This window comes from Megascapheus bottae, chromosome 1 (genome assembly GCF_031878675.1).
Source record: "Megascapheus bottae isolate mThoBot1 chromosome 1, mThoBot2.hap1, whole genome shotgun sequence".
Lineage (NCBI taxonomy): Eukaryota > Metazoa > Chordata > Mammalia > Rodentia > Geomyidae > Megascapheus > Megascapheus bottae.
Window position 1 is genome coordinate 103,886,706 of NC_143509.1, and position 22,972 is coordinate 103,909,677.

Here is a 22,972-nt window from a genome sequence, read left to right on the forward strand (position 1 = left end):
TGACAGGACAGGCAGGTGGTCACAGTCCCTGGACGGCTGCTAACCCCGACCATGTGTCTTCAAGTCTCCCATTCTCTTGTTGCAGGAGCGTGTTCTGCAGCAGCTCTTTATGTCTGTCCTGGAGGTGCAGTGTCCAGAGGCCCCCATGTCCCTAGGCTGGACCGAGGAGCCCCTCCTCCCTCAGCTCCCCCTCCTGCTCCCAGGCCTGCAGCCCCTCAGGCACATCTCTTTGCCCAGCAGAGACCTGCTCAGAACCTTCCTGAGCACGTGGCTGGGCCCAGGGGGCTCTGGACTTGGAGAGGGCGCACTAAGACAACTCCTGGGGGGCCCTGTGGCCCCGTTCCATGCTGCCCTTCATAGGGCGAGACGGCTGGGGGCTCCTCCCACTGCTTCCCTGCTGTCAGGCTCCAGGGCCTCCCTCCCCTTGTCCCCTGCAGCTCTGTGCAGAGTCCCCACGAGCCAGGCCCATACCACAGCAGCACTGCCTTCGTGAGCCCGAGTCAGGAAGAGGAGGCCTGGTGTTTGGGAGCACTGTTGGCCCTCAGGTGGAGGAGGAGGGCTGTGGGGCTGTGGCAGAACTTGAGTGTCTGCTGCAGTTTACCCGTCACCCATGCTGGCTGGCCTCCACCAGCAGGGGTGGCAGGGAAGGCCAGTCCCTGTGGCCCTTCTGAGAGGTGGGTTTTTGTTTTTGTTTTTCCCAGTCCTGGGCTTGAGCTCAGGGCCTGAGCACTGTCCTTGGGCTTTCTCAAGGCTAGTGCTCTACCCTTGAGCCACAGCACCACTTCTGGCATTCTGTGTATATGGTACCAAGGAATTGAACCTGGGTCTTTCTAGGCAAGCACTCTACCACTAGGCCACACTCCCAGGCCCTTCGGGAGAATTTTTTTTATTTTGCTTTGGTTTTAGAGTATAAATCTTTCTCCCATTAGATAGGATTCAGGTTCTTGGTCTTGCCACGCCACCCATGAAAGGACCCTTGTGTGTCTCCACCACCCTCTTCTCTACAGCCCTGAAAGCCACTGCGTGCTGCCAGCCTGCGGTTTGCAGTAGCTGAATGTGAGGGCTTTGCAGTGTGTGTGTCTCTCTCGCTGCTGGCTGCAGTCTGTTCTTGGTGAAGATGTTTCTGTTCTAAATGTGCAAAAACTGATTAAAAGTAATGTCTTCATATGCTGATTTCATGACAGCCCTGTTTGTTCAAAACAAGGTATGCCGGGCGTGGTGGTTCACACCTGTAATCCTAGCTATTCAGGAGACCAAGATCTGAGGATCAAGGTCCAAAGCCAGCCTGGGCACAAAAGGACCTAAGACTCCAATTAACCTCTAGAAAACAGGAAGTGGGGCTTGGATCAAGGGTAGAGTGGTAGCCTTCAGCTGAAGAGCTCAGGGATAGCGCCTAGGCCGAGTTCACGGCCCGTAACCCCCCCACACACACACACACACAAGGTATTATGAATAACTTTATGAATAACTGAATAACTTTAGAATTTAATTTTTTAACTCACTGAAAGCCATTTCCAGATGTAGGCATGCATACCTGCAATCCCAGTACTCGGGAGACTAAGGAAAGAGGATTCAAAATTCAAGGCCAAAAGTTATTCCTATTTTTGCTTTTATTTTATTTTTTGCCAGTCCTGGGGCTTGAACTCGGGACCTGGGCACTGGCCCTGAGCTTCTTTTGCTCAAGGCTAGCACTGTATCCCTTGAGCCAGTCCCACTTCTGGCTCTTTCTGTGTGGTACTGAGGAGTGAAATCCAGGGTTTCATGCATGCTAGGTAAGCACTCTACCACTAAGCCACATTCCCACCCCTTCCAGTTTGTTTTTAATTTCTGGCAGAATAAGCGTTCAACTATTCTCTACAGTAGAACAGGAGCCTCGGCTCACATCTCTGAGCCCTTGCTTGGGGATTGTCAGGAAGGGGCCCCCAATTTAGAGTCATGAAAAGGAACAGAGCTTCCCAACACCAGCCTCTCCTCCCTACTGCTCACCGCAGGGCACTTATTTTTCTGGACTAGGCCACTCATTTGGGGTAGGAAATACTGTCGGGGCCTGTGTCCTGGCTGGAGGTGCATCGCCACGCTGCAGGCCACTTCTGCAATAGCAGTTGAAGGTAGAAACAGAGGCGTGTGATCTAAGCCCATCTGCCTGCCCAGAGTTAGGCTATCCTGAGCTAGCGGAGATGCCTGAGGGCCCAGGGGTACCTGATGGGTGTCCCAAACTGCGGCAGTTGGGGCAGGAAGATGGGAACAAAGCCTGCCTCCAAGCTCTGGTCAGGGAGATTTCCACTGTCCAGATGACGGAGGGGTGAATGTCGATAATTCTGGCAGCGGGAGTGAACTGTACAGGAATTCCACGCAACACGGGAAGTGGGCAGTGTCACTGTGAATATGCTGAACCTCATAGCTGCTTAACTCCTAATATAGACCTGTAGTTGGAGTTTAGTCCAATTATTGCACAACTAACCCAGTGGGAAGCTGGTCTTGTTGGCCCAGGCCTGGGCAGGTCCTGGTGGGCCCGGGCGGGTCCTGGCAGGACAGGAGCACACCTTGCAGACCCAGGTGGCTTCTGGTGCCGGCGTCTCCCAGCTCTGTGCACTGTCCTGTGTGGTATCCGTACTCGGGCGCTGTGAGCCTGTGTAGATCTGTCTGTTTTGTGATAGTCTTGTTGACTTTCGTGATTATCCACAAATAAATATTTTCATGGCAGTTGTGCTGGCATGGTGGTTTCTTGTTCTCTTAAAACTCCAAGCCAGCCACCATCTCTGTTCCCTGTTCACTGCTGTGGAGTGAAGGCCACTGACGGGTGCCTCCCCAGGAGCGGGGAGCTGTTCTGCAGCCGTAGCACTGGGGCATGCCCGGGGGGCGGGGGGCACACCACAGACCGGGCCCCCTGGTATCCCTGCCAGGCTGATGCATCTTGGTCTGGCCTGGCCAGTGCTTCACCTAGTTACGTGGGCATATCTGCTGCCCACAAGGCGGGAAGTATCTGAGCCGGAGTGACAATAGCATGTCAACATCGGGAGTCAGAGGATTGGGTCCCGGGTGGGGAAGGAAAAAGCTCTGGCTCCAGGGATGGAAGCCCTCTGGACATCTGGCTGGGCACTATGGGAACAGAGGAAGCGAAGAACTGAGGAGTCCGTTGTCCTGAGCACTGCCTTGCCAGGGACAGCAGAGGCTGGCTGGGCTGCGTCCGGCTCCCAGCTGTGCCGGCTGGCAGTGTCTGTACGTCCCCAGGCAAGGCCTTACACTGCTCTGTCTCCAATTGGCCCATCACCCAGCCTGTCCTGCGCAGTCTCCCCCTCCCCCACAATCACCAGCCTCCCATGACAGCAGGTAAACAGTGCAGGAGGGAGGGGTGGGGGTGGCTGATCAGGACACAGCCTTCCTGGCTGCCTAACCAAGGTGGCCCAGCTGTGGCCACCTCGAGTGGCCAGAAGGGGAATGGACCCACCGTGGAAGGAAGCTGTGCCAGGTGGGGAGGAGGATGACAGGCTGGAGGCCAGCGCCTGCCTCTCAGCTGTGCCAGTCAGCGGCACCAGAGTGCAGTCCTGGGGCTTGGAGTGGGCAGGCCTGGCTACCACCTGCCTGGTGAGTGGAGGCAGGCAGCCTCCGGGCAGTCTGGGCTGTGTGAAGGGTTGCATTCGTGTGGACTCACAGGGCTGATGAGATGGGAGGCGCAGACCAGGCCACCCTCCCGCCCTGCCACGCCTACCTTTCCTACTGGGATGTGAACTGGGGAAACGCTTAGTGCCGGCAGAGGGGACCCAAGCACGCCTGGGCAGCAGGAAGGGCGGCCAGCAGGCGTGCGGGGTGCCCTAGGGTGTGGAAGCGGCCACCCTGACTTCAGATGAAGGGAAGAAATGCCAAGATAAGACAGGCCAGGCAGGGTGGCTCACGCCTGTAATCCAAGCTACTTGAGAGGCTGAGAGCTGAAGATGATGGTTCAAAACCAGCCCAGGCAGAAACATGTACAAGACTCTTACCTCCAATAACCACCAAAAATCCAGATATGGAGCTGTGGCTCAAAGTGGTGGAGCACTAGCTTTGAGCAGAAAAGCTCAGGGACAGCACCCAGGCCCTGAGTTCAAGGCCTGAGCAGACCCCCTCCCCCAACACACACATATAAAAGGCGATTCGTATTGACTTACAAAAATTTTATAGATAGCTCATTGAAAATAGCAAAAATCAAGGGTGAGGAAAGGACGTTAACAGGGATGGAAGTCAGAAATCGTGACAGACGACGAGCCAGGGCCCGGCCCGGCCCCTGCACCATGGGAACCCAAGGCGGGCTCTTCCCTCGGGTCTCCAGCCAAGAGCGGTCAGGGCATAGCATGGGGCCCTAGAAGTAGCCCAGCTCGTCCTGCTGGCTCTTGTTGCTCTGGTAGGCAGACAAGGCCGGAGGCTTGTTTTCGTGAGGGAGACTGTGGAACACCTTCAGGTGCAGAAACTCTTCATTCCCCACGTCCACCTGGCAGGAGAGGCGCCGAGTCTCAGTCCCAGCGGGGCTCTGCTCATGTGCAACTGCACCCCAGCCCAGCTCACCCAGGACCCAGCCCCCCAGGTAGGACTGCCTGTGGGCCCCATGCCTGGAGCACCCACCGCGCCGGGGCCCACGGGAGCTCAGAACCCACCTTGATGAAGTAGTTGGTCCCAGCCACCACCTGGCTCTTGAAAGACACAGCTTTGAAAACGGAGAACTTTCGGTTTGCTTGCTCTTCCAGCTGTGATTTCACCTGGGGGTGCCAAGGGACAAGAATGCCAAGGACTCAGCGAGCTCTGCAGCCCTGGAGGGGACAAAACAGGTCCCTCCCTCCCAGGTCTATCCCAGCGGGCACTGGCCCTCAGCTTTTCCTCTGGAGGCTAGCACTGTGCCACTTGAGCCACAGCTCCACTTCTGTGGTGGTTAAGTGGAGAGGGTCTCATGGTCTTTCTTGCCCTGGCTGCTTCCAAAGATAATCCTCAATCTCCATGTCCTGAGTAGCCGGGATTACAGGTGTGAGCCAGGGACACCTGCTCCACCCACCTCAGTGCACTAGCTCGTTGCCCTTTCTCTTCCAACATTAGACACAAGTTTATGACGGTTGTTTTTCACTTACCATGTAGTTTATTTGGAACTGTGCATCTTTTTTTTTTTTTTCCATTCCTGGGGCTTGAACTCAGAGCTTAGACAGTGTCCCTGAGCTTCGTTTTGCTAGGATTCTACCACTTGAGCCACAGCTCCCATCCCAGCCTTTCCTATATTGGTGGTACTGAGGAATTGAACCCAGGGCTTCATGCATGGTAGGCAAGCACTCTGCTACTGAGCCACATTCCCAGCCTCTTGCATTATCTTTTTTTGTTTTTTTTTTTTGGCCAGTCCTGGGGCTTGAACTCGGGGCCTCAGAGTGCTGAGGCTTTTTCCTCAAGGCTAGGGCTGTACCACTTAAGCCAAAGCACCACTTCTGGCTTTTCTATGTATGTGGTACCTGGATCGTCACGCATGCTAGGCAAGCACTCTACCACTAGGCCAAACTCCCAGTCCCCCTTGCGTATCATTTTTAATTCATCTTTTGTGCCAGTCGTGAGGCTTGAATTCAGGGCCTAGGTGCCATCCCTGGGCTTCCTTTTGTTTAAGGACAGTGCCCTACCACTTGAGCCACTGTCTCACCCCCATGTGTTCTGGAAGTCTGGTGGAGAGTCTCACAGGCTTTCCTCCGAGACTGGCCTTGAACCGCCATTCTCAGATCTCAGCCTCCTAGGATGACAGGCGCGAGCCACTGGTGCCCAGCTTAGGTTTTTTGTGTATCTGGGATCGAATTCAAGGCCTTGTGTATTGGAAGCACGTGTTCTACAGGAGGGCTTCCTTTAAAACTACATCTCAATACAGGCACTCATCCCTGTAACCCCAGCTACTCAGGTTGAGATCTAAGGATCTTGGTTCAAAGCCAGCCTGGGCAGGAAAGCCTATGAGACTCATCTCCAATAATGGACCTTTCTGACTCATTCTGAATCAACAGTAAACATGTTTGACCCAGTTCTGTTTTCTAGTCTTTATCTTTTAGGAGAAGATCAACTTCAAACCAAGGTCCTCAGATCTCAGCCTCTGAGTAGCCAGGATTATAAGTGTGAGCCATGGATGGGCGTGGCTTCTAATTTTTTTTTTTTTTGATGTGACCTTAGGGCCTGGGCACTGCCTCTGAGCTTCTTTTGCTTAAGGCTAGCACTTTACCACTTGAGCCACAGCGCCATCCAGCTTTTTCTGTGTATGTGGTACTGAGGAACTGAATCCAGGGATTCATAGCTTGCTGGACAAGGGCTCTACCACTAGGCCACATTCCCAGCCATCATTTTTTTTTCTCTTTTCCCATCCTCCCGTTCCGTCCCTGGGGAATGGGATGGGGGGTGACACACAGCCTTCCCGCTCAATTTTTTTTTCTTTTGAAGACTAACATGCTTTTGTGTTATGAAGCTGAGCCCAAACAAGCTGTAGGAGGCATGCGAGTTAGATAATAAAGACAATCAACTCTTTCACAGGCAGAGCCACCCAGGGAGGGTCCAGCCTGTGAAACACAGGAACTCTGATGGGTGTCTTACCCACTTCTAGCCTTTTACTTTCACAGAAAAAAAAGGTGTTTTCTACTGCCTGTCTTAAGACTACTCCCCACTAAGCCCTCATCTGCTTGCCCATTCCCCCTTGGCCAAATATTCTGCCCTGTCAGGGAAGAACTATGACTAAGCCTGATGCCAGGGTCTCGCTCCTGCCCAGCTACTCAGGTGGCTGAGATCCCAAAGTCTGTGAAATTGCAGCATGAAAACAAGGCAATACACAAAACTATGACCAAAGGCTTAAGTCCCTGAGTTCAACTCCAGGGCCACCTTAGGGACAGGAAGGAGGATAAGGAGGGGGTCCCTGATGCCAGGCAGTGGGGAGCGAGAGGGAGGGGGAGCACAGAGGAATCAGGCCTTCTGAACCAGTTTCTCCTTTGCTCAATCTCATGGAGCTGACTCACCATGTCAGCTGCAGTCAGACACCAACCCGCCTAGGCTGTGGCCTGTCACATGCCCCACAGGGCTTAGAGAAGGGGTGGGGGAGCTTCCAGAGAGAAGCATGTGTGACTCTCTTCATACAAAACCCAGAACCTTTTTCTGCTTGCAATAAATCTCAACCTTGGGGCTGGGAGTTTGGCCTAGTGGTTAAAGTGCTTGCCTAGCATGCATGAAGACCCGGGTTCAATTCCTCGGTACCACATACATAGAAAAAAGCCGGAAGTGGTGCTGAGGCTCAAGTGGTAGAGCTCTAGCCTTGAGAAAGTCCAAGGACAGTGCTCAGGCCCTGAGCTCAAGCCCAGGACTGGCAAAAAAAAAGAAAAATCTCAACGTTACTAACCCACAGTACCAGAGTGTGGGATACTGATTCAGGCAACTCCCCCCAGCCCTTCCACCCGCCCAACCTGGAAGGGCACCAAGCTGCAGACGGGGAAACTGAGGCCCATCTCAGCTCTGCAGTGGGACCTGGGTAACGTTTAATTATTCTTTCCTCTTGTACAGCCGTGTGCCCGGCTCTCAGGGCTGGATGACGGGCGTGTGCCCCGAGGCTGGCTCTCTTGAGGTGGAGCCCAGGCGCCGCGGTAGCCCGGACCCCCGCGCCCCCGGCCGGCAGGCGCCCCGACTCCCGGCGCCGCTCCGCTGCCCCAGGCCCGCCGGGACGGAGGCCGGGGTCGAGTGGGCCCGGAGCCGCGGCGCCCGGCAGCGTCCCGGGGCGGACGCGGAGGCCCCGCTCCGCTCCGGTGCTCCGGCTCCCAGGCAGGACCCCGGGCCTCGCTCACCTGGTCGGCGATCTCCTGGGTCTCGGCTGTGGCCGGCCGGGTGGCGGAGGGTGCTCCGCACATCATGGTGGCGGCGGGCGGCGAAGTGGACTCAGATCCCGACGGAGAAGAACCCGTGACGGCGCGGAAGGGCCGGATCTGAAGAGCCCGCGCTGGCCACGCCCCTGGGCGGGGCGTCCTGGGCTCGGGGCGTGGTCTCTCCCGCCGTCCAGGAAGGGGCGGGGCACGGGGCGGGGCCTCGCTCTAGTCCGGTCTGTGGTGGGGCGTGGCGTCCGTAGGCTCGGGGCGTGGTCTCCCCGCCGCCCGGGAAGGGGCGGGGCCCCGCCCCGCTGTAGTCGGTCGGGTGTGGCTCTGGTGGTAGCCTGGAGCTGAAGAGCTCAGGGACAACGCCCAGGCCCAGAGTTCAAGCCCACACCAAGAAAAGAAACGCGAGACCCTATTTGAAAAACAAGTAAAGGGCGGAGGGAGTGGCTCAAAGGGTTAGGAGTTGTCTAGGAAGCCGTGAGTTCCACACCAGAGGCCCCGCCTCGGGCACTGACGCCCCGGGCGCCAACAGCTTCTGTGACCAGTGAGTGGTGGGCCTCCGCTGAACCGGGGCGCAGCTGGCCCACTGGGCCCTGCTCTGCAAGACAGTGGACGCAGCCTCCCCGCTGTCCCAGGGACCTCCGAACCCCGCTGTCCTCGGGGGTGCACTGTTCACCCCAGCCCAAGGAAGGACACCATTCCCAGCCTGTGCGTGCGCGCTCTGCATTCCACAGACCTGGCACCTCTCCCACACCTCACGGCAATCCCACAGCACAGGCCACAGGTTACCAGAACAATAACTTTCAGTTTAGCAACCTGTCAGGGCAGTGAGCGTCATGGACAGATGAGCTGCTGCAAGTCCCTGTCACCTGACAGCGTGGTGGGGAGTGATCCGCCAGGACAGCTTCCCAAGGCCTCCCTGGATAAGCGCCTGGGCCCAGGCTCTGAAGGACCCACGTGCAGAGGGACAGCCTGCCATCACCATCCTAAGATTCTCTTTCCCCAATGGGGGCCTTTAGGTGCGTGGCAGGCCCTGGCGGGGAGGCCCCTCCTGGACGGGCTGCTTCTGGGCCCCAGCCTCTGACTCCACACTTTTCCCAGCTGCTAAAGGTGGAGGTTGGGAGTTCGAACTTGGACCTCCGCATACCCGTAGCCGGCAACGCTAAGAGGTCCTGAACAAAGGTTTTATACTGCTTTTATACAAACAAGTTTTAGGGGACTTCCATAATTACAATCACCTGATTGGCTAATTGGTAACTTCAAACCACTGGTTGCTTCAGGATTGGTCAGAGCTCAGGTGTCTAACCACTGGGTGTTGGGCTGTTACCACCTGGGGTTCAAGTCCAGGCTAGTTCCCAGAACATGTGTTTTTGATGCCTAGAACATGGGCCCTAGGCAAGGGGGGGTGTCATTCCCAGAGCATGGGACAATCTTGGCACATCACATTGACCATCTGATTTTTTTTTTTTTTGCCAGTTCTAGGGCTTGAACTCAGGGCCTGGGCACTGTCCTTGAGCATTTTTCTTTTTCTTTTCTCCTTAAGGCTAACACTCTACCACGTAAGCCACAACACCACTTCCAGCTTTTTCTGTGTGTGGTACCAAGGACTAGAAACCAGGGCTAGAACTTCATGCATACCAGGCAAGCAGTCTACCACTTGGCCACTCATCTTATTTTTGAGGTCTTGTTTCTGATTTACCAAAATGGGCAAGGAATTGTGCTTTGGACAGCCTCTCTGTACCAGGCATGGGGGAGGAGAGCTGGTGAGCAGCTTCCATGTCCCTCCCTGCCTCGGCTTCTGCCCACACAGCAAACCCACCCTAAACAGCCTTGCCATTCTCACTGGGGTGACCTTTGTCTGCTTTTACAGGTGTTCCCCTCCTACTTGTAACATGTGGATACCTGCCACTCAGCTCCAATGAAGAGCAATCTGTCTTCCAGGGCGTTAGAAGACATTGCCACACAACCTGAGTCAGGATTTCATGTAGCAGGTGTGCCCAGAACACTCCACACACTGTCCTAGTGTGTCTTCCAGTTCTTATGCTTCTAAGCTTAAAAAACAAACAACAGGGGCCAGGAGTTTGGCCTAGTGGTAGAGTGCTTGCCTGGCATGCACGAAGACCTGGGTTCCATTCCTCAGTACCACATACAGAGAAAACGCCGGAAGTGGTGCTGAGGCTCAAGTGGCAGAGCTCTAGCCTTGAGAAAGTCCAAGGACAGTGCTCAGGCCCTGAGCTCAAGCCCAGGACTGGCAAAAAAGAAAAAGAACAGAAAAGATCTCAGTGCAATTCCTCTTATAAGTAATGTATGCTAATTAAGAACTGCCCAGTACTCACTGGACACTATGTGGAGAACACATGTATGCAACTTGTACGTGGGGATGGGGAGAAAGACTGGGAGAAAGCGAGGGCAGGGATGACACTGTCCAAACAGGAGCTGCACGTCACCTTCATTCATTTATCCATGTTCTTGGCCCGTCCTGGGGTTTGAGCTCAGGGCCTTGGGCTCTCCTCCGAGCTGGCGCTTTACGGCTGGAGCCGCAGCACCACTTCCAGCAGGGGTCGGGAGCGGCGCGGTCCCCGTCCACAGGGCCGGGCCGGGCGCGCTTCCAGCGAGTCAGGAGGCCTGGGGGGGGCGCGGCCTGCGGCGGAGGGCGGTGTCCCCTCCCCGGCCCCGCCCCGGCCCCGCCCAGGCCCCGCCCCCGGACGCGCCCCGCCCGCGCGCCGCCCGCGCAGGCTGCAGTGGCCCGGCCCGGCCGCGGGGCGGCAGTGGCGCGCACAGCGGCTCGTCGCGGGCCGCTGACGTCACGCGCGCGTGACGCCACGCGCGCGCCGCCGGCGGAGCGTGGACGCCGAGCCTCGGGTCCTGGGAGCTCCGCGGGGACGCCATGGTGTCGCGAGTGCAGCTCCCGCCCGAGATCCAGTTTGCGCAGCGCCTGGCGGGGAACGAGCAGGTGACCCGGGACCGGGCGGTGCGCAAGCTTCGGAAGTACATCGTCGCCCGGACCCAGCGGGCCGCGGGTAGGTCGGGGCGGCGCGGGGCGGGGAGGACCGGGGCCGGAGCGGGGCCGCGAGCGCCGGGGCGGGGCGGGGAGGAGCGGGGCCGGAGCGGGGCCGCGAGCGCCGGGGCGGGGCGGGGAGGAGCGGGGCCGGAGCGGGGCCGCGAGCGCCGGGGCGGGGCGGGGAGGAGCGGGGCCGGGGCGGCGCGGGCCGGGGCGGGCTGGGGCCTCCGCCGGCCTCCGCGGCGCCTGCAGACCGGTCCCGCCGCGCGCATCTGGGCCCCGCTCCGCTTGGACTCGGGTGACACGTGCTCCCCGCGCGCCCGGCGCCCGCTCCCGCCCCTGCTGTGCCTCGGCGGCCCCGCCGTGGGTAGATTGGTGCTCGTGAGGTTCCCAGATGACCCTCGAATTCACCCACGGGAGCGGGATCGCCTTTGCTTTCCAGAAAGACCTTCGCTCTTCCGCGTAGCATTTGGTATCCCGGAAGTCACCATCCCGCCGGGGGTCTTTCTTACTCTGTGAAGTCCCGGGGAAGAACCTCAGGCCCGGGGAGAAGGGGGGAGGCTCTGAGCCGGGGACCCCCTAGCTCCGCCTAGCAGTGTCCCCAGCCGCCTGTGAGGCCCCTGGTTCCCTTGGGCACGCTGTGGATTTCTCTAACGCTGGTGTTGCATGCAGGTGGCTTCACACATGAGGAGTTGCTGAAGATATGGAAAGGGCTGTTCTACTGCATGTGGATGCAGGACAAGCCGCTCTTGCAGGTAAGCCTCGGGGAAGAGCGGAGGGAGCACACAGTTAACCCCACTATACCAGGCCCAGAGGCTCAGAAGGGGCTGGGCAGCTGCCAGGGTCCTGGTCTTTGGTCACAGTGATGTTGGAGCTGAGGAGCAGCATGTCTCCTTGCCATGGTGACACTGGCAGTAGACAGTGCCCGTCAGGGCATGGGGGAGCAGGGGTCACCTGTGTCCTGACTTGGTTGAGAACCAGTCTGCTATGTGTGCACTTACACTGGGACTTGAACTCAGGAGTCCTCTCTTATTGGCATTTTCCACATAACGCTTTCACTGTACTTCATAAGCCATACCTTTTCTTCTGGCTGTTAACTAGAGATAGAGTTTCATGAATTTGACTGTGTGGGCAAGCTTCAAACTGTGGTCTTCAGATCTCAGCTCCCCGACTGAGTAGCTGGGATTACAGGCATGGAAATAACAATCTTGAAATAATGGAGTTCAAGGGACAGAATAAAGGGCTCCTAGGGGAACTTGTATGCAGAGGGAGGCCCCTGTTCTCTGTGCCTGCTAACGAGTGTCTCAAGAGGAGGCTCTAGGGGCCGGGAGTTTGGCCTAGTGGTAGAGTGCTTGCCTAGCATGCACGCAGACCCAGGTTCAATTCCTCGGTACCACATACATGGAAAAAAGCCGGAAGTGGTGCTGAGGCTCAAGTGGTAGAGCTCTAGCCTTGAGGAAGTCCAAGGACAGGGTTCATGCCCTGAGCTCAAGCCCAGGACAGGCAAAAAAAAAAAAAAAAAAGAGGAGGCTCTGGAACCTTCTAGCTTAGCAAGTATTTCCAGTGGTGCTTAGCACCATCACACAGGCAGGTAGAAGTCGACCCCTGGATCTGGCTGGCCTGTGTCCTGCTGGCAGGGTGGCTGTGCACCATGGCACATCTGTCATACCCGTACTGTCCTGCTGTTCCTGTGACATGACACAACCTAGGTGTCACAGGATGGTGGGACTGCCATTTTTTCTGGGGTGGTCCATGGCCCTGGCTTCAGAGGAGAACCAGAAAACTCTCCCCCCTCCCCATGGGGCCGGGGAGTGTGGCCTAGTGGTAGAGTGTTTGCCTAGCATGCACAAAGACCCAGGTTTGATTCCTCCATACCACATACATCGAAAAGCCAGAAGTGATGCTGTGGCTCAAGTGGTAGAACTCTAGCCTTGAAGAAAGTCGAAGGACAGTCTTCAGGCCCTGAGTTCAGTCCCCAGGACTAGCATTAAAAAGAATAAGAAAAGAAAGGTGCCCCCTTGGCTGAACTCCCAGAGACCAGTTCTCTTTGCTGAGTGGGTGTGGACCCACTGTGTGCACTGTGCTTCAGGACCTGAGAGGATTTTTGTTCTTTCTCGCACAGGAAGAACTGGGGAGGATCATTGCCCAGCTCATTCATGCGTTTCAGACCACCGAGGCCCGTGAGTACATGCAGCTGGAGTTGAGAAAGCTCAGACTGAGGTTCTAAGAACTGGAGTTGCACGTCCCGGGTGACATGTACTCCCGGTGCTCTGTCTGAGCCAGCTTACACATAGACTCAGCTTCCGAGTGATAGGGCGGGGCCTACGATCTGCAGTGGAAATGAAAAGCTATGTGGTAACATGGAATCAGACGGCATTCTAGACCTGGTAGCCGGGAAATTCCTATCGAGTATTTGTCTAACTCCTTAGTTTTTTACTGACCAAGATGAGCAGTTCTCACCCATTCTGTTCATTGAGTCCTCCAGGCAGCCTTAAAATTAAAGCCCTGACGTCCTGGCCCAGAGAAGCCCAGTTCTAGGGGTGCGGCCTGGGTGGCGGCATCTTAGGCCGACATGAGACCCAGGGCCTGTCGTTGGTGGCTTCCAGATGCATTATGGTCAGCCACACAACAGTTTGTTTGTGTCTCTTTGTGGGGATGTTGAGATGTGCGGATAAAACCTCGGGCCTTGCACATGTTGAACAGCACCTACCTCTAAGTGACACTGTCCAGCCTGCATGCCTACATGCACGCATGCCAGCATTGTGGGTCGAACTCCCAGGCTTGAACCCTGATTGAGTAATTGACAGGCCTGCCTGTGACAGCCTCTGACTAGCCTTGGGTAGGACTTGGGTAGAAGTTGCCTTCTTCGTGGCCTATTGCTTCCTTATATCTCATCTTGGCTTCGGTGGCATCAGCGCCCATGTCCTCAAGTGGTTGTCCTCTTGTGTGCTCTCAGCTTTTTATCTGTGTCAATTCCTCCTTCCCTCCCTCCCTCTCTCTCTTCTTCCTTCCCTTCCTCTCTCCTTCCTTCGTTCTCTCTCCCTTTCTCTCTGAGGTACTGGTACTAGGGTTTGAACTCAGTCTGCTCAAAACTAGTGCTCTTCCATTTAAGTCATATGTCTGGGTTTTTTTGTTGTTCTTGGTTAGTTGGAGATAAAGTCTCTTGGGTTTGTTTGTCTGGGTTGTCTTTGAACCAAGATTCCTTCTTCTCAGCCTCCTGAATAGCAGGGATTACAAGTGTGAGCCACCCGTACCTGGCCAACTTCTTGAAGAACAAAGCCAGGCACAGTAGCCCAGGCCTGTAATCCTAGCTATTCAGGAGGCTGAGATCTGAGGGTTGAGGTTCAAAGCCAGCTCTTGAACTAAAGAACTTAACCACTAGAAAATGGTAAATGGGGCTGTGGCTCAAGAGTAGGGCAGTAGCCTTGAGTTGAAGAGCTCAGGGACAGCACCCATGCCCAGAGTTCAAGCCCCATAATCATCAAAAGAAAAAAGAATACCAGACAGACTGGATTGGGGCCCGCCCTAATGACCCTGTTTTACTTTTATATATATATATATATATTTTTTTTTTTTTAATTTTTTTGGTTTGTTTTTGCCAGTCCTGGCCTTGAACTCAGGGCCTGCGCACTGTCCTTGTGCTTTCTCAAGTCTAGAGCTCTACTCTTTGAGCCTGAGCACTGTCCTTGTGCTTTCTCAAGTCTAGAGCTCTGCTCTTTGAGCCTGAGCACTGTCCTTGTGCTTTCTCAAGTCTAGAGCTCTGCTCTTTGAGCCTGAGCACTGTCCTTGTGCTTTCTCAAGTCTAGAGCTCTGCTCTTTGAGCCACAGTACCACTTCCGCCTTTGATGTCCTGTTGCAGCCCCACATTCTTAGTGTCATGGCTTAGCTCACTGCACGGGCTGGGAAAGCCAGGCTGCCGCGTGGGCTTTCTGACGACCTGGACTACCTGGAAGGTTGCTCTCTGTGCCCCTCATGTCACTTCCCCTCCCTGCCCTCCCTCCCCCTGCTCTGTGTTAACCAGGCTCTCTCCCTCTAGGGCACCTGTTCCTACAGGCCTTTTGGCAGACCATGAACCGCGAGTGGGCTGGCCTTGACCGACTGCGGCTGGACAAGTTCTACCTGGTGAGGTGCATGGCCAGCCCTTGAGCCCAGGGTCTGGGCTTGAGTGGAGGCTGCTGTGGCCTGCCTCTGCCCCCGCCCCGGTCCAGCAGGCTTTGAGGAGGCGTGTCAGCGCCCTCACGCCCCCTCAGCGCCTTCCAGTGGAGTTGGTGGTGACCCTTGGGGTGTCCCCGGGCTGAGGCAGCGCAGGGAGGTGCTGCAGCTCTGTGACCCTCCCTCCTGGGTCAGCCTCGGAGAGACGGGCGTTGTCGGGTCCGGTTTCTCCATGCTGGGAACTTCACTTGGCTTGTGCGTGTTCTGCAGAACTCCTGCTGCTTGAGCCCCAGTCCCCCCACCCTGGCGGCGGGGGTGTTGCTCTGCAGCCCTCATCCCCTCATTCATTCCTCTGTAGAGGGCTGGCGCAGGGCCAGGCCTTCCCTGGACCAGGCCTGGGTGGCCAGGGCCTCCCTGGACCAGGCCTGGGTGGCCAGGGCTGGTGTAGTGGGTGAAGGATGTGGATCTTCAAAGCTGTACTGACCCTCTGAGGGAGGGGTGGGCCCCCTACAGGTCACAGCGTGCCCAGGCGCAGTGCTCCGGCTGCGGGCGAGGTCTTGACGCACAGGCTGTGAAGGTCCACGGCCCTGTGGTCCCTTCTTCCTGTGACCTGGCCCCGGTGGGCGTGTGGTGTTGGTATCTGGAGGAAGGAAGGCAGGTGGAGCACTGAGCACTGCAGGCGGGTGCTGGCAACACCGTGTCTGTGTCGCTCTGCTGGGGGGCTTGGGAAGGGCTGCCAGCTCCACGCCTGCCTTCCAGGGAGCTCTAGCACCTGTCCTGTGCCTCCACGTAGGCAGTCTAGGCCCGGGGCCTCTACCCCAACATCATCATGAGCTTTGGGGCAGGAGCTGGCCTCCCCTCCCCTCCCCTCCCCTCCCCTCCCCAGGGGCTGGGCTGAACTCCTCCACTAACTGAGCCTTGCTGTGCCCCAGCTCATGCGGATGGTCCTGAATGAGTCCTTCCAGGCTGTGAAAAGTGGAGGATGGGAATCACGGTGAGTCAGTCCTCCAGCGAGCCTGGGACTTGAGGAGGGGTAGGCGAGGGAGGACGACCTTTCTGTTGGAGAAGTTGGCCATTCCGTTAAGAAGTGTCCCTACAGGTGCTGCAAGTGAAAGCATGTTTTCTTTTTGGGTTGGTCCTGGGGCTTGAACTCGGGGCCTCCTGTTCTCACTTGGTTTTCTACTGGAAACCTCCATTTCCAGATTTTTGCTGGTTAATGGGAAATAAGAGTCTCATGGGCATTTCTATCCCAGGTGGCTTTGAACTGCTATCCTCCGATTTCAGCCTCCTGAGTAGCTACAATTATAGACCCAGACCCAGGCAGTAGTGGCTTTTTTTTTTTTTCCCAGTCATGCTCCCTGCCTAGTGACATTTTTTGTTTGTTTGTTTGGTTTTATTTTTTCCAGTCCTGGGCTTGAGCTCAGGGCCTGAGCACTGTCCTTGGATTTTTCTCAAGGCTAGAGCTCTACCACTTGAGCCTCAGCACCACTTCTGGCTTTTTCTAAGTATGTGGTACCAAGGAATCGAACCCACGTCTTCATGCATGCTAGGCAAGCACTCTACCACCAGGCCAAACTCCCGCCCCCTAGTGACAATTTTTAACAGCCTGATAACTAGTGACTACTGTATTGTCCTGGGGAGACCCGAGTCCCTCCCGCCCCTCCTCCAGCGGATCCATGTGTAGCCCCTGGCTCTGCTTGCTGGTCCCAGTCTGCTGGGCACCAGGGGCTAATGTGTTGTGGTTGTGGTGATGTCTTTACCGGAGCCCGCGCGTTTACTGCCTGCCTTTGGGCCTTTTTCTCTTGGATTTGTACCAGATTTGGCCGGTAGAGTCTTGTTTTGTTTTGTTTGACTGCAGCCAGTGTATTCTTGGTGTTGTTTCTATGTGTTGCTGAGGGGTTTCTGGAGAAGCCTCCTCACAGTCCTGGGTGGGGAGAATCTGCACGGTCAGCATTCCAGGTTGGGTACCGCTGGATTGCTCACTGCCCAGTGCTCACTGGGCTCTGACACAGTCCTGGATCCCAGAGGAGCAGTGGCTTACCTATACCGGCCACATGGAGCAGAGCCCGTCCCTGGCCTCATAAACCTGTGGCTGTGTGCTTGTTGGTGCTGCTGCAACTCACAGGCATTCGCCTGCGGTGTGGAAGGGGTGGGGCGTGGATGGTGGGGAGCAGGGCCCGGCTGGCCTGGGTCCCCGCGCCTGCCGCTGTACTTGGGCTCTCCTTTCCTCAGGCTGGTTACGCAGCTGCTGGATCTGCTGACCACTGAGATCTTGCACCCGGACAGCGAGGCCCCCAACGGGGTGAAGAGCCACTTCCTCGACATCTTCCTGGAGGAGCTGAGCGCAGTGGGCGCTGCAGAGGTGAGGGGCCAGCTCTAGGCGGTGGGCACGGCGCTCGTGACCAGGCCTGACCCCCCCTTGTGTGCCCTTCCCCGCAGCTCACCGCAGACCAGAACCTGCAGCTCATCGACCCCTTCTGCAGGATCGCTGCCTGCACCCACGAGTGAGTGTTGCTCCAGGGCCGCTGACCCCCTGTGGGGTACGGTGGGGTGCTGCGTGTCTGAGAGCCCGCTGCTCTGCCCCTCAGCTCCCTGGTTTTGCATCACATCACCCGGGCCATCTTGGAGGCCATTGTGGAGCAGGCCCCTCTGGCCATCGAGGACCTGATGAGCGAGGTGGACGTGCAGAACGCGGAGGCCAACGACGACGACGACAGTAATGACGACGATGGGAGTGGGAGTGGACAGGACAGGCCATCCGGGAGCCTGGCTGCAGGTAAGGCCCCGCCTGCACGCCCCGCCCTGCCTCCTCAGTGTCTGTCTGTCCTGGGTCTTCCTGGCAGGTCCCTGTCTCTGCTTTCACCCACAGTCCACTGGAGCATCGTTGGAGAGCCTGTGTGTGTCTGTGTGCTAATCTTAATAAAGCTTGAACTCAGGGCCTGGTCCCTAGCTCTGCTCCACCACTTAGCCGCACTTCAGTGTCTCGTTTTGGCTGGTTGATGGGAGAGTTAATCTTGAGCACTGTTCTGCGCAGGCTAGCTTCAGGCAGTGAGCACGTGGCAGCACACGTCTCATCTGCTCCCCTAACTCTGTCTCCGCCCTGGTGCTCCGCATGCTGCGGCCTCACGGTGCCCACTGTGCCTCTGCAGCTCCTGGACAGGCTTGTGGCCCGGCTGCTCTAGTGCCCATGGCTGCCTGGTACCCTGCCCTCCCGGTCTGTGTCCTCGTCCCATTCGCTGAGCACCTCCACAGAGTGTCTGCCCTGGGCCTGGGGCTGGAGCCTGGGGCAGTGCGCCTGCGAGCTCTGCTCTGCACAGCCTGCCTTCCACCACGCGGTCCTCTATAAATCACTGCTGGGCTTTGTTCCTGGCCCCTGCCTCCAGGATGGACGCTCTGTGTTGATGGCAGCTATGCTTTGGGCCGAGGGCAGTGCCCGACTCAGCTAACGGGGAGGGGTGAAGGGACAAATGGGGCGTGCTGCTTCTAGATGGTTCTCAGAGGCCTGCAGCGGTGGCCCCTGGCCCGACTCGGGTCTTCTGTGAACTGCTGGGTCTGGGCCTTCTAAGACCACCTCTGCTGCTTTCCTGAAGGCCCCTGGACGGCGTAGTGCCCTCTCTGAGGCGTCCTGGCTCGGTCCCGCCACGCTCCCAGGCCTGCCTGGAGCCTAGACACTCGAAGCCCGGGGTTGGCTGTGGCGTGCACACAGTGGACACGGGGCTCTGAGGCCAGTTTTCTGTTCTAGGCTCCTGTAGGGTTGACCCTGGAGAGGATGAGGAGAAGGCTGGTCCCGTACTCCAGGTAGGCCACGGCACAGCAGGCCATGGGGTGTGGACGCTGGCCAGGGAGGGGTGGTCCCTGGGCTTGTTGGCTGCGCAAGACAGGTGTCAAGGCTGCATGAAGGCCGGGTCTGACTTCACGTGGTGGCAGCCTTAGTGTTTCTTCCCCCAGCACTGGGCTCCCGTGTTGGCAGGAGTGGCCAGCTGGCATGTGATCAGTGTCACGTGGCCGATTGGAAGTGTCACGTTCGGCCTTGGAGTCCGGGAAGGTTGCAGTACCTTGGATTAGATTACCTTCACCCTCATCCTGCCAGTTGTGGTCACTGGGGATGGAAGGTCCAGCGACTGCCCTGGTGCTGCCATTTCTGAGAAGTCCTGTGTGTGGAGCGGCCATGGGCATTGCTGGCTGCCAGCAGTGGGGTACCTCCAGGCCACCAGCTGCCGCTTATCCAGAAGGACTGGGGCAGCATGCAGTGTGACAGTTGAGTGGGGGGCCAATGCTGGACCCAGCGCCTTCCCACTGGCAGGCCTGGCCAGTATGGGGAGGGGACGGGCCTCATCCCCGCCCCCGCCAATGTCTCTGTTGGACCTAGTTCGACTATGAGGCGGTTGCTAACAGACTGTTCGAGCTGGCCAGTCAGGAGAACATCCCTTCCCAGAACAGGAAGCGGCTCTACAGAGTGATCCGGAAGTGAGTGAGGCTGGCTGGCTTGGCACTCTTCCCTGGGCCCTGTGCTGGAGCGGCACAGCGGGTGGCCTCTGCGGGGCGGGCCTGCCCGGGCCCGCGGTGTGTCGCTGCGGCTCGCGCCTTCCAGCAGAGCCAGCCTAGCAGTGACATTGTCTGTCTTCTCTTGCAGGTTTCAGGAGCTGGCTGGAGGTGAGGGTCGGGCTGAATGCTGAGTGGCCACCCACTTGAGGAGGGGGGAGGCATGCCGCAGTCCTTCCCCGTTTGCACAGAGGTCTCACACATGCATCTGTCCCATCCCCAGGGTGAGGTGTCTGGGCTATGGTAGGACGTGGACTTGTCCTCACAAACTCTCTGGAGGCTCGAGCAGGTCTGGGGATGTACAGCCCAGCTGAAGGGCTTTTACCTGGCAGTTAGCTGCACATGCCATTTCAGACGCTTTGTTTGACACGTGCTAGCCTAGGGAACTGTCCCGTCCCCACAGCACACCGATTCTGATGCTTCAGGTACATGCATGAAGCCACCTCTCAGCTACTCAGGAGGCTGAGATCTGAGGATCCCAGTTTAGATGGGCACACACAGCCATAGCTCAAGTGGTAGAGAAGCTCAGGGGCAAAGGCCAGGCTCTTGAGTTCAGTTGAGCCCCAGGACCAGCACACACAAAAACACCAACATCCTTGTCCACAGGGACAGGTGACGGGCACATATGCATGCTGGCCTGGCTTCTTAGTGTGAGTGTGCAGACCCGTCAGCGTGCAGGCCGCCACCACTGTCCTGCTTGTGCCCTGGCCCTGCCCAGCACAGGCCTATGGTAGACCTTGACTTGTACAGCTCCAAGCACTGGCTTTTGTGCTCGCTTCGGCAGCTCATATGTTAAAGCAGCAACGATGCAGAGATTAGCATGGTCCTGTGCAAACCTGTGAAGCGCTCCCTGGTTTTAGACCAGTGGAAACTCCACCACCTGAGGAATCCTGGCCTACAGCAAATGGGTTGAGTTATATAACAAAAGAATTGGCGTTGGAGGTGGCACGGGTGTGAGGCTTGTCACTGAAGACGTGGGCTCTGGCCTGAGCGTCGCCCTTGAGTAGGGCTGGGGCGCCATACACATGCACCCAGCCCACCCTCGGCTTCCCAGGCAGCTTCCCCGAGGATGACATCCCGGAAAGAGCCTACACGAAGCTGCTAGAAGGAAGGCGCCAGCGGAAGCAGAAGAAGAAAAAGAGGAAGAGTTTGCCCACCCCACCGCTGCAGCAGGAAAGAGGTAGGGCTGCAGGCTGAGGGGTGTGGCACCTGCTCTTCTGGCGTGAGTGGTGGGTGGCCTCCCTGCGGGCACCAGCACCTGGTGACATGGTTTGAAGAGCTGCCATCTGCTGGAACTGCCCAGGAGACTGGCCTGTGCGCTCTCACCTGTCTGCATCCTCACTCTCCTCTGTCCCCTCCTGCACGGAGGCCTCAAGAATGTGACTGCTGTGTGGCACCACTGGGCTTGCCAGTGGGTGGTGGGCTGGGTGGGGTGCTGGCCCCAGCTGTGGTTGAATGCCGTCCCTGCAACTCGTGTGTGCAAATTCCCCCTCCCCCCCCCGCCACAAGAGAGAGCCTGGGAGCTGCGAGCCTGGGCTCTGGCCAGAGTTACCTCTGCAGTTCTCTGGGCCGCACCGCTTTCGTTTGGCCTGCTGCCATTCCTGAGCCTCAGCCCTCCCTGGGTCCTGGGCCCCGGGCATGGCTGTGCACACTGATGTAGGCACCGCCTTACCCGGCTGCTGGGGCTGTCTCTGTGGGCTGGCATGTGGTCACATTTGGGCCGTCCCAGCAGGAGGAGAGGAGGAGGTCTTGAGTCCAGACACAGGCGTGGAGATGAAGAGGAAGAGGAGCAGGAAGAGGGCCAGGCCTGAAGAACAGGCAGCGCCTGGTAGCCGGAGAGGGGCTCACCAGAAAAGGAGGAAGAAGCTTAGGCAGCTGCCTGGTGCCAGAGCCAAGAAGGCTGGTGTCCAACAGCCAGACAGGAAGAGGAAGCGGGCGAGTGACCAGGCCAGTCCCAGAGAGGCTGGGGCCGAGCTGGACTGCTCATCTGCCTTGGGTTGAGTGAACACAGGCACAGAACACCCCACGTGCTCCTGCGCTTCTGAGCACCGCGGCTCCTAAGCGCTCTGCACGGGAGAGGCGGACACAGGGCCGAGCAGGGCCTCACTGAGTGGTTCGAGAAAGTTGGCCTTCCCTGAGCACGGCTGTGTATAATGACTGTTGAACCAGAGATGGAAACTCCTGAGATTCCAGTTCTACCCACATTGGGTGTGGTGTTGCATGCCTGTGATCTAGCCACGTGGGAAGCTGAGGCAGACGGGATCAGGAGTTCCAAGGTCAGCCTCGACTGCAGTGAGACCTGTCTCAGAGAAAACTACCCTTTGTGGTCACCTATCATGAGCTACCTGTGAAATAAACGTCTTAGGAGAGTGGCATTGCTTCAGCTGTGGGTGGCGTGCATGACGGCAGGCGCTCCGGAGCGGACCTGCATTTGATGTCTGGTTCTGTGCACGCCCGGCATGCTGCAGGGTGAACGGGGCTGGGGTGATGTCTGCAGGACAGCCTGGCAGCTGCTGATCTGTTCCTTGGCCGTGGTCCCTGCAGGGCCGTGGGTGAGGTTGAGGAGCCCGGTGGGCCCCTGTGCTTGGGCTCTGCTGTCACTCTGCAGAGGCGGCTGTGAGGCCGGGCCCTGCCGCTGTCCACTCTCCTGAGGCTGTGGACCAGAGGCTGCGGGAAGGAAGGGCAGTGTGGTGTCCCAAGTCATAGAGGAGCAGCTTTAGATGAGCACTTTAGAACTTGTTCCATCCTGACTGCTGGAGGGAGCACAGGTGATAGTGGCCGGGCTGTGCCGCCCTGCCCTGAGAGCCCTGGAGGGAGGGCACTCACATGGCACGTGGGAGTGGTCTGTGCCTCTGGTTCCTCCAGTGAGAAGGTGAGAAGGGATGGGGCTGGGAAGGTAGCTTGGTATAGTGCTACATACACAGAATAGCCAGAAGTGGTGCTGTGGCTCAAGTGGCAGAGTGCTAGCCTTGAGCAAAAAGGGTCCAAGGACAGTGCCTAGGCCCTGAGTTCAAGCCCAAGGACTGGCAAAAAAAAGGAGGTGGCAGTGTATGTGTGCCAGTGAGCCTGCCACTAGATGGAGACGAAGACGACAAGTTGCCAGGCGATTTGAGCCTCGCCTGTCATCCCAGCTTCTCAGGAGGCTGAGATCTGAGGACCTATAGTCACAGCCTGTGAGACAAATCTCTAGTTAGCCACCTGAAAACCAGAAGTGGCACTGTGGCTCAAAGTGGTTCAGTACTAGCTTGGAGCACAAAAGGTGAGGGACGGGGCTGGGAGTTTGGCGTGGTGTTAAGAGTGCTCGCCTCATGCACAAAGTCCTGGGTTCAATTCCTCGGTACCACATACATAGAAAAATCTGGAAGTGGTGCAGTGGCTCAAGTGGTAGAGCGCTAGCCTTGAGCAAAAAGTGTCTGAGGACAGTGCCTAGGCTCAGAGTTCAAGTCCCACG

The 22,972-nt window shown here is 57.5% G+C and overlaps 2 protein-coding genes across 2 annotated transcripts in view; one reads left to right on the forward strand and one right to left on the reverse strand.

Annotated features, from left to right (window-relative positions):
- Nucleotides 1–4,136: 4,136 nt before the first annotated feature.
- Cstb (cystatin B) overlaps nt 4,137–22,972 on the reverse strand; it is a 40,718-nt gene continuing 21,882 nt past the window's right edge. Inside the window, exons 2-4 of the mRNA XM_090349968.1 lie at nt 7,803–7,877; nt 4,629–4,730; nt 4,137–4,465 (exon numbers count right to left, since the gene is read on the reverse strand). Coding sequence (XP_090206094.1) covers nt 4,337–4,465; nt 4,629–4,730; nt 7,803–7,868 — 297 coding nt within the window. The 5' untranslated portion in view covers nt 7,869–7,877 and the 3' untranslated portion in view covers nt 4,137–4,336. The remainder of the gene's footprint in view (nt 4,466–4,628; nt 4,731–7,802; nt 7,878–22,972) is intronic.
- Nucleotides 10,667–20,899, forward strand: Rrp1 (ribosomal RNA processing 1). The gene is made up of 12 exons (XM_090349955.1): nt 10,667–10,846; nt 11,500–11,582; nt 12,950–13,007; nt 14,864–14,949; nt 15,912–15,973; nt 17,212–17,341; nt 17,419–17,483; nt 17,568–17,755; nt 18,722–18,777; nt 19,349–19,446; nt 19,613–19,632; nt 20,576–20,899. Exons 1-12 carry the CDS (start codon nt 10,714–10,716, stop codon nt 20,716–20,718), a joined length of 1,122 nt encoding a protein of 373 aa, XP_090206081.1. The 5' UTR covers nt 10,667–10,713; the 3' UTR covers nt 20,719–20,899.

Bases quoted from the DNA above. Each gene is read 5' to 3' on its own strand.
- Rrp1 (XM_090349955.1), top strand. From the start codon at position 10,714: ATGGTGTCGCGAGTGCAGCTCCCGCCCGAGATCCAGTTTGCGCAGCGC. The intron at 13,008-14,863 runs GTGAGTACATGC...CTCTCCCTCTAG, and splicing joins GTTTCAGACCACCGAGGCCC to GGCACCTGTTCCTACAGGCC. The intron at 15,974-17,211 runs GTGAGTCAGTCC...TCCTTTCCTCAG, and splicing joins AGTGGAGGATGGGAATCACG to GCTGGTTACGCAGCTGCTGG.